At 37.1% G+C, this 10,047-nt stretch overlaps 2 protein-coding genes across 2 annotated transcripts; one reads left to right on the top strand and one right to left on the bottom strand.

The window, feature by feature from the left end:
• The first annotated feature begins 424 nt into the window (after positions 1 to 424).
• LOC147858451 (oleosin 16 kDa-like) lies at positions 425 to 1,050 on the top strand. Its single transcript, XM_087327598.1, has one exon. The coding sequence runs from the start codon at positions 425 to 427 to the stop codon at positions 1,025 to 1,027; it is 603 nt and encodes a 200-aa protein (XP_087183724.1). The 3' UTR covers positions 1,028 to 1,050.
• A 1,692-nt stretch (positions 1,051 to 2,742) lies between these two features.
• LOC147858450 (putative protein phosphatase 2C 34) lies at positions 2,743 to 8,708 on the bottom strand. The gene is made up of 5 exons (XM_087327486.1): positions 8,104 to 8,708; positions 7,680 to 8,027; positions 6,641 to 6,761; positions 5,266 to 5,489; positions 2,743 to 3,279 (listed from the first exon to the last, which is right to left on the bottom strand). Exons 1-5 carry the CDS (start codon positions 8,344 to 8,346, stop codon positions 2,881 to 2,883), a joined length of 1,335 nt encoding a protein of 444 aa, XP_087183612.1. The 5' UTR covers positions 8,347 to 8,708; the 3' UTR covers positions 2,743 to 2,880.
• Positions 8,709 to 10,047: the final 1,339 nt, after the last annotated feature.

The raw sequence follows: 10,047 nt of genomic DNA, 5'->3' as shown, positions 1-10,047 counted from the left end.
GAGAGAGAGAGAGAGAGAGGGATGAATGGAGTAGAGTAACTGTAGTGTTGTGTGCATGATGTTGCCACCTTGCAAGGCCAATGAAAGGAGCATGCAAATGATATAATAATATAATTGAATAATCATGTTAATATATAAATACTTGGGGGGCTTAATGTCTCCTCCATCCTCATCATCAGCATCATCTTCCTTAAACCATAATAATTAAGAATACTACTAATCACACCTCCTTTCCTTCTCTGTTACTTTGAAAAATATAATAATCAATATAAAGTTCCATAATTTATTTATTTTTTTGTTCTCTAAAACCCCCCCTATATAAAGTTTTTGTTTTTTGTTCTCTAAAACCCCCTCTAAAGTTTTCCTTCCATCAAAATCATTGAACATTACAATCGATTCAGAAAAAGTAGGAAGATTTTGAGCCATGGCTGAAGCTCAGCAGCAGCAACAACAGTCAGGAGCAGGAGCAGGAGCAGGAGCAGCTGGGGCTGCGGCAAACGCCCCACAATCCAAGCAACTAGTGATGAGCAGCAGCAGCAGCAAAGGCGGATCGAACACGAAGACGGGGACATCTGTGATGCGCAGGCTCATGGGTCTGGTGGTGATGGCGGCCATGGGCGGGAGCATGGCAGCAGGTGGGGGCCTAGCCGTGGCCACAGTAGCGTTGATCGCAGCCCTGGCAACGCCCATCGTGCTGTTCTTGAGTCCCATCCTGGTGCCCATGGCCATCGCCATGACAGTGGCGACCTCTGGCCTCATGGCAGGGGGTACGGGCCTAGTGGCCGTGGTAATGGGCGTGACGTGGCTGCAGAGCTACCGCAAGGGGAGGCGCCCCGTGGGCGGGGAGCAGGCGGAGTCGTTGCAGAGGTATCTGGCCGAGACGGTCGGGGCGGTCAAGGACACGGCCCACGGTATCACAGATCGTGTCACGGGCGTGGCCACATCGGCCGCCTCCTCCTTGCCCGATGCCGCCAAGGGCAAGGCGCCCGCCCAACCTACCTCACCAAGGTCTGCTGCATCTTCCTGAAAATTGAGAATTGCTTGTTAAAACACAATAATATGATTCACAACAATAAATTCATAATACATATACTATATGTATGTTTATACACATGTAGTAGTATATACTACACTATACTATACTAGACTATTCTATACATGTTGTTCTTCTTGTGAAGAAGAAGAAGAAGAAGAAGAAAAGGAGGAAGGTACATATGAATAAAAGTTGTATATACATACATACATACATACATATCTATCTAGTAATTGTCCAAAGTTTTTTCTTGTAAATGAGATTTGAGAACCAACAATTTTGAGGCACAAAACTCTTGGGTAATTTATTGTTTTGAGTTTTTGTAAAGCTTTTGATGACCCCATCCTTCCGTTGGTTGTTTTTGAGTAAAATGTGTGTTTATAATGCCCCCATGGTTGAGGCTTGGAGGAGGCTCTTATAGATTTGCCTAATGAAGGTTTATATTCGTCTCCAAAACCTTAAGAGTTTGGTATAATGAAGGTTGGATTTATATTTATTTAACACCTTAAAAGAGTTTGGTAATACCAAATCCAAGGTTTTAAGCTTGGTGAGCCGGTCTCTTGGCTTTGACTTAGGTTCATCGATGAAACCAAGATTTATGCTCTCTCATAGCAAAGCTTCTTTATCATGTGTTGGATATTTATGGGATTTGTCAAATTGCCATAGGATGAGATGCGTTTATATTTGTCTCCAAAACCTTAAGAGTTTGGTATAATGAAGGTTGGATTCATATTTATTCAACACCTTAAAAGAGTTTGGTAATACCAAATCCAAGGTTTTAAGCTTGGTGAGCCGGTCTCTTGGCTTTGACTTAGGTTCACCGATGAAACCAAGATTTATGCTCTCTCATGGCAAAGCTTCTTTATCATGTGTTGATATTTATGGGATTTGTCAAATTGCCATAGGATGAGATGTGTCTTTTGTTAAGTAATGTTGTGAAACAATCACCTAATGCAAATACATTTGACCTATTGCCTTCTTGGAATGGGGTGCCATTATTTTCAAGGATTCCATAGGATTTAACTTTACAATTGTCTTCCATATGTAATCACATGTCATGATGTCTTCCATATGTAAATTCTTAATATGTCCTCATCCCATTCTTCATAAATGAGAGAATCATCTCATCTAGCGTTTTTTTTTAAAAGTTAGCAGGCATGTGTGTGCCATTAGAAAGAGCACTCTTGATTGAAGTTATAACAAACTCTCAATTGTTTTTGGCGGAGACTTTGGAAGCTCAAATTGACTTGAAATTAGTTAGCTTGTGTTTCGAATCACAAGTAAGATTATTCCTTGAGTTAAACTAGTTTACAAATCACAACAAGATAATTCCTTCGGTGAGATCAAATTATGTGCAAAAGATGAAAAATGAGGTTGGTGGTCCCACTGATGGGGGAGGACAATATTGGAGTTTATAAAACTAGAGGTCATAAAACTAATGTTTCGCCATGCATCAAGGTGCATGACTTTGAAAGATGCATTGAAAGGCAATGCTTGTTCTTCTCGAAGATTTTGTTGTGTCAATTTTGGTAGCATTTGCCATCCATGTTTAACCAACTCCCCAATGCAAAAATATATGACATGGCATTTTGCGAAAAAGCAAAAATTGTGTCCTCATTTCTTAATGGCCACATGAATTGGGTCAACACGACCATTAGAGCATAGCTTGTAGGATCCAACAATACAATTATTTGGACCACACAATGCCCTTGAAAAAAAATTGGCCCACTTATTTTCAGTTTCATCTTATAATACAATTTGGATGTGTGAATAATAATCTAGAGTATTACAATTTTGATGTGTGAATGATAATCTAGTATATTTCTTCTTCCTTTGGAATTACTAATCTACACACCCCTCTCAAGATGTACGTTTTCTAGTAATGTTGGGTTGGGTGTCTCTTCTATGGTCATGATAGAATGGTCCAAAGAGCTCAAATCCCGATTGGTATCGCCTCTTTGTAGAACCACATTTTTCTTTTTGTTAACATTTCGAAAGTCGAGAATTGCAGATTTTCTTTTACCCTTCTTCGGAGTCTTCATGTTAGCTATATTGAGAGACGGATCCAGAGTTTCATGAAGGAAATGACATATAACGGCACAATCATCCGTTTTGGCCTCCATTGCATACTCTTTTCTCTTCCATCTTTTCCTAGCAGTATCTACAATACTCTTCGCAGCTGCCTCTTTTAAGGAGCAATTTGACACAATTTCCAACACTTCTTCATTGCTAAGAACATCCCATACCTACACATGGTAGTCATATGTTAGTTTAGGGATTGGTAATTGCCAAAATGTTTCCACAATTCATTTAAAAATGTGTGAGATAACTCAAAGCCTTAGTGTGTATGTCTTAGATCCAATATTATGACAATGTCACGATCCACCGACTTCACCGCCACATGTTTCTCTAAATGAGTTCAAATAGTGGAAAACATTACAAAAGTTGTATATAAAGACACTTGAAGGAGGTGAGCCCATTGTCATTGAGTTTCTCACTAGATTTTGAGGTTAGACTTAGAGATTATACGAATGAGCCCGAAGCATTGAAGCATTTATGAAACTAACTCTCTAAAGCATGCACATGAAATGTAGTATAGAGTGGCAAATTGCAATGCAAATGTTTAATATAAAACGATATGTTTCCCATACACATCATATATACATAAATTCACAACAGGATGGAACTTTATACATTCATGAAGCTTTCAATTTCATATGTAGCTAAGAATGACGTGTCTATTTGCGATACATGAAAATACTTCAATCATGTAAGAGCATTGTGCATAACTGTGTGTGAATGCATGTATCGAAGACAAATTTCATTTGGAGAATTGCCCTACAAAATATATTTCCTCCTGAGACTTCCCATTCAAAACATATTTCTACCCAATGATCTCAAAATATTCTTCTATTGTGTGTGTTAGCATATCCATGCACCTATTTCATATTAGATGACCTCTACATCAAGAAGATTTTGGACTGAATATGGTAGATTGTTAGAGATACCATGTCATAGGCATAGTTATGCTTCTAGGATGGTGAAAGGTCTATGTAGATGACGAAGATTTCAAAATACCAAGGATCACTCAAGTTGGAGGTGTGTGAAAGTTATACTACATTTTCTTTGAAAAGTTCAAGGATGGTAGCCACTATCTTGCAAGAGAATCATGTAGGAGTATTCCAACTAACTGAAAGGGCCAATATTTTGTTTCAATTTGGGTAAATATGAAATCCTTTTGGATAAAGAAAATCATCTTATTGAATAAGTCAAGGTATAATAAATACACGCCTTAATTTTTAAGTTTGATTTAAACCTACCTAGGCTTGTTAGGTGATATGACGTGGGTTCTCAAAATTTTGATGGTCTGTCAAACTTTCGAACCTTCCAACGAAAAATATATCTACATTCGATCATTTATTGTTTTTTTGTCCATTCGTTCTCCACCTCTTCAATGTAATGACTTGGGCAATTTGTTAGCATTCGTTTTGAATGGCTTATTTATTTGAATGCTAGAATTTCAATAAGGCGGCCTCTCAAATCTTTAAGCAATCATTAGTGAGGAATGAGGATGAGCAAATCATCTTAGTAGTGAAGAATGAAGATGAGCTAATAATCTTACATGAAGCATACAATTAATCACAATGTATTATTTAGTAGCCAATCCTTGTTTCAATTCCCTCTTACTAATACTTCATCAATCATGAATCTAATTGGCATCCCTCTCTAAACTTTTTGTATTGTCGTGAATATTTATTCGGTTAAAAATCTAGTCAACCTAATTCAAAGCAGTTCATGACCATCAAAATTTCTAATGTTTACTATCCAAGAGTTGGTATTATCCACAATGCACATTGTCTAGATTTGTAGTGTCTCAAGCCTCTAGAATATAATGTCTAAAATTGTGTTTAACAAACATCAATATTGTGTGTCTATGTAGGAACTATGTTGTTTATTCTCAACAAATATTTACTAAATAGTGGTATAGGACCTATATCTCTAATCACTATTAATGATTTACATATCAAATATTGCATTTTATTGCAAGACTGAAATGTTGTTATTTCATTCAAGCTAGAGGGGTTAGTCATTAGATTTCAAATAAATGTGTGCGCACGCGCGCGCACACACACACACAAATAGACAAACTTTTCTCCCACATCATACATGCTCGTTTTCCAAATCACATACACAAGCTCACAATGAATAGTTGGAAAGAATATAGGATGTACCCCATCAGTGGCGAGGACAATGAACTCATGTTGTGGAGTGAGGTGATAATGGGAGACAATCGGCGTCGAGATAAGTCCATGGTTCTTGATACAAAAGTCACCAAGTGCACGAGACATGGCTAGGCCTGGTGAGCTTGAATGTGGCATCCAGATACGCGCCACACTTGGTTCATCACCTAATGCAAACACGCGCCCTTCACATGCCACTATCCTCTCAAATTCCCCTACACACACAAAAAGACAATGAAATACCAATATAATAATAAGAAAGTCAAAGAAACCATTGACATTGAATTTAGTTCATATCGTGAGTATATGAAAGGTGCCTAAAAGTCATAACGACATTGTCATTGCTATCGTAATTAAATTGTAATGATAAAATAGAGATCATGAGCTTCATGCTCCTTTGTATAAATGTGACTAATAAAATGCTTATTTCAATGGAATTGGCAATTGGTCACATACTATTTTATTTATTTTATAAAGAATGCAATACTTAATTGGCATTCCTTGAATAATGACATATATTTTTAGTAGACTAAGTCATTATGTTTCCTTATACAAGTAGCCCTGACAACTCTAAAGAGGAAGAGCTTCATGGCCCCTTATGCTACATATTTGACATATTGGCTTCATTGGGTGTCATACTCACCGGCATGGAGTCAACCTAAAATTGAAATAATTGGCACATGACTTTAGCGATAAATGTTCCTAAAAATGTGGTTTACATATAACTCTTGCCACAAGTCGAGCCAGTAATTGAACTCTAACAATATGCTACCTTACACATTAGTGGAGCATGCGGTGTATGGTTAAGTTATAAAAAGAGAAGTATTTCATTTTATTGATTTACATATAGAGGTCATAAAGCTACTCTTAGGATCTCAACATATGTTTTGAAGTCAATCACCGAAGTGCTACTTGGAATGGTCGTTCTATGATTCATATCCCAAAATTATGCCTTAATTTACAAGTGTTATCACATAAGTGCTACTAGGAGTAATTGTTTTTTATTGGGCATGCATGTGAATTCTTGTCATATATATGTGTGTTAAATCTAAGACATCGAGGCCTTTCAAGTTTGGTCAAATATACGTGGTTGTTAAGCTCCCACCATTTGTATTTTTATACTTGTTATGGGCATTAAGGTCTAGGTATCAAAAGGATATTTAACTCTCTAACATTTGTCTTATTCAGATGTAGGGATATTTAACTCTCTAACATTTGTCTTATTCATGGAAATTAGGGTTAAGGATAAGATATTGAAAAAAGATTACCTTTGATTATAAATTTCTAGAATCTTAGACATCTAAGGCCTACTAGTACTAGATACGATCGAGATACATATCTAATATAAGACAAATGAAGGGAGTACCTGGAACATCGGGTTTAAGGTCAACTGTTAGTTGCTCAACAACCAAAGTAGTGCCATCTTCATGTCTTTTTGCTAGAATGGCTCTAGAGTCACCCACGTTCCCCACCACCATCTCTTTACCCTACATGAAATAGTTGTTAAATCCACACATAACATCATTTGAGTTCTTAATCCTACATTAGTGATATCCATATATGTACTAACACACATATTTTAATTGTTTTAATTGCATTAGACTATTTTTTCAGGTCATGAGGGACTATGAAAGTAAAATTGATCACTACGAAATGTAGATGATCACTCCAAGAAAATTTGGACTCTTCTCCCAACGTATGAAAGGCCACTTGTTGTGTAAGATAGATTTTCACAAAGAAAGTTGGGCATTTCCCACTATCTTTCTTTTTGCTTTTTGATTTCGAATCAATGTATGCATCCGACTATCCCCCCCAAAGTGCATCCCCATCGCATCACCTCGTGAAGTGGGATATTATTGCCAAGAATCTCTCAATGCAATATGATATGGAACAAAGGTATGCAAAAGGTTGGGTCACTTGTGAAACACTTAATTTAAAAATATTGGACAAGTTTTGATTACTACTTGAAGGGGACATAAGAACTACTCCATTTCTTTTTTTATCTTGGGCAAAGATAAAGCTTGTAGTTGTTGATAGTCCGGTCCTCTAACAGTGTCATATTTGGTTAATGTACATCATGCCATATAGGAATCACGCAATGAGCACCCATAAGACTTATCCATCCAAAAAAAGGAAGGCGGAATGAATCGACAAAATGTTGGTAGTGTCCAGATTTTCGAGTTGGGTGACAATACCACTTCTCACTTGCCATGTCGGAAATCTTTCCAAGAAAAACAAGTTCAAATAATACCTTGACCCTCCCCCCCAAAAGACAAAGAAAAGCATAGCCAAGAATATTTCAAACATTGAAATGAATTCCAAGATACACATTAATGAATCAAAATGGATTTCATGAATGTTTTTGTTACTTGTTATTTCTGCTAGTGGTGGAAAAAAGTAAGTACCTTGACAATCATCATGATCAAAGCAGTGGTGCCACTATACATGGATTTGATCTTGGGATGGGATTTAAGTGTATCATCCATTTGGGTGTATGCTTGGATGAAAGCTTCTTCAATATTAGGAGGAGGAGGAGGAGGATCATGATTAGTTGTAGCACTAGTAGGATTGTTGGGTTCGTTAACAAGGTTGCTATTAATGGTGTTGAGGAGAAGGGAGGGTAGAGCATCTCTCACCCTTCTTGCCACATGGTGCCCATCTGGGCCATGCCCATCAAACACCCCACACAATAATACACCACTCTTGTCCTCCTCCATATCTCTTCTTCTATCATTGTCATTACCATTAAAACCCTACAAGTACATACATCCCATGTATATTAACATACATGATAACAAAATCACTAATCGAATGTCACCAATTTTTTACCTCCCATACCACCATGGAATCTTGGTTGACACCCTTGGTACCATGTTTGGTGTAGAGGCAACACGAATTGGTTGAACCATCCGAGACAAGTCGTGAAGGTATTCGAGATAGGAGATCCACATGTTCGGCCTCCTTAGAAAGTACCTCCATGGCCCTCCTCTCCCTCTCCCTCCTCTTCTCCATCACCTTACACCCAAACTCCATCTCCAATGTCTCCTCATCAATGGACATGCACATCCCCATGATCCTTCTTATGATTTTATTACACCTTTAAGTGCTACTAGTATTCATAAGTGTAGATCATTCTAAGTCCACATAGACCCATAATAATTGTAAAGAGCCACACGTGATTTGAAACATCACACTCAAGTAGTGAAGGATTCAAATTATGTAGTTTTATCAGTAATAATGCAATTCATGCTTATATGGTGCTTCATACATTGTAGAGAATGTGGAGTTGAAGAAAGAAATGAAGATTATAGACCCTACTTAACATTTGACAAACAAAAATAAGAAGAAAAAGAAGACAATGTATTAAGGTCCTTTAAAAGACAAATAACCCCCAAGTGAGCCATTGGTATTTGAACCCTAGACCCCTCCCTTTTTTGTCTTTCAAGTCCCAACGTGTAAACATTTATTTTGTAACCATGATACCCTTACTTAAACTTTTATAAAATATAATGTTCCTCAATGTATTCTTATGTCGCATATGCCATTATTTGTCGTTTCATCATTTTAATATTTTTTGTCTACCACTATGTACGATTGCCATGTACCACAGTTTGCCCTTGCCATATTACTTTCTGGTAACTTGTTATGATGCTCTCCAAAAAAACTTATCTTTTGTGCAACCTTTTCCAGTTTTACAAGCAAGTACCCGAGCACTATGGGAAATAATGCAAACTATAGTCATCAACAATATGTAATGATATGCCATGTTATTAAGTTTTGCACTTTGCTCAAGGAATGACAATCTAGATGAAAACTTTAATGATGTGTACGTTCAAAATGACCCTAATGCAAGAATAGACCGATCCAAACAAATATTGAGGTGCATGAATTTTTAGAGCATGCGTCAAATCACGATTCTCGTAATTCAATATCTTATACAACAACCAATTTGACTATCGAAGCAGCCTTGCTAGATGGATTTTTATTATTAAAAGTAACAACTATATAACCTTTAAACGATACCATTTTTCAATGTATATTTCCACTTTTGATTTAGATTTCTTTTATCGTTGCACATTGCTTGTCGACAATGGTCCTGGCATGGGTGAGATGTGCTCATTAATCGTCTTGTTCTCCCATGGTGCTTCTAAGCAAGCTTGGTTTCGAAGTGTTTTCATCAAAGGGAGGGAACCCATGTACAATCTAACTATAAAGAATTGGGTTGGCCGCTATATTTGAGAAATCAAATCAAATGCCCCATGAACATGCATTGAATTTTTACAAGTACTTCTCTTCTCTCTTGTACCTCTGTTCCGAAAAGTTCTTGGGAAAACGAAGAGCCTCATATACATTGTGTTATATATTTTAAATTATAAGGGTGAGTAGAAGTCCTGTCAATATCATCATAAATAAACTTCGGTTGAATAGAACCACTTCAACCACACAATGCACATGGTACATGTGAATAGATGTACATATAGCCAAATGCAAAACCAAACTAGAAACAAACTTTAGATGTTGTGAGACATTGCGTTTTCCTGTGTATAGAAAGGATAGATGTACATATACCCAAATGCAAAAACAAACTAGACACAAACTTTAGATGTTGTGAGACATTGCGTTTTCCTGTGTATAGAAAGGATAGATGTACATATACCCAAATGCAAAAACAAACTAGACACAAACTTTAGATGTTGTGAGACATTGCTTTTTCCTAGGTATAGAAAGAGCACTTGATTCAATTCTACATGCCTCTAAACCCTTGCCTTGGAT

This window comes from Azolla caroliniana, unplaced genomic scaffold (genome assembly GCF_043228905.1).
Source record: "Azolla caroliniana isolate FFs.n. ecotype wild unplaced genomic scaffold, voAzoCaro1.0.p SCAF_11, whole genome shotgun sequence".
Lineage (NCBI taxonomy): Eukaryota > Viridiplantae > Streptophyta > Polypodiopsida > Salviniales > Salviniaceae > Azolla > Azolla caroliniana.
Note: the sequence above shows the minus strand (reverse complement) of the source record. Positions and strands in the feature narration are given on the sequence as shown.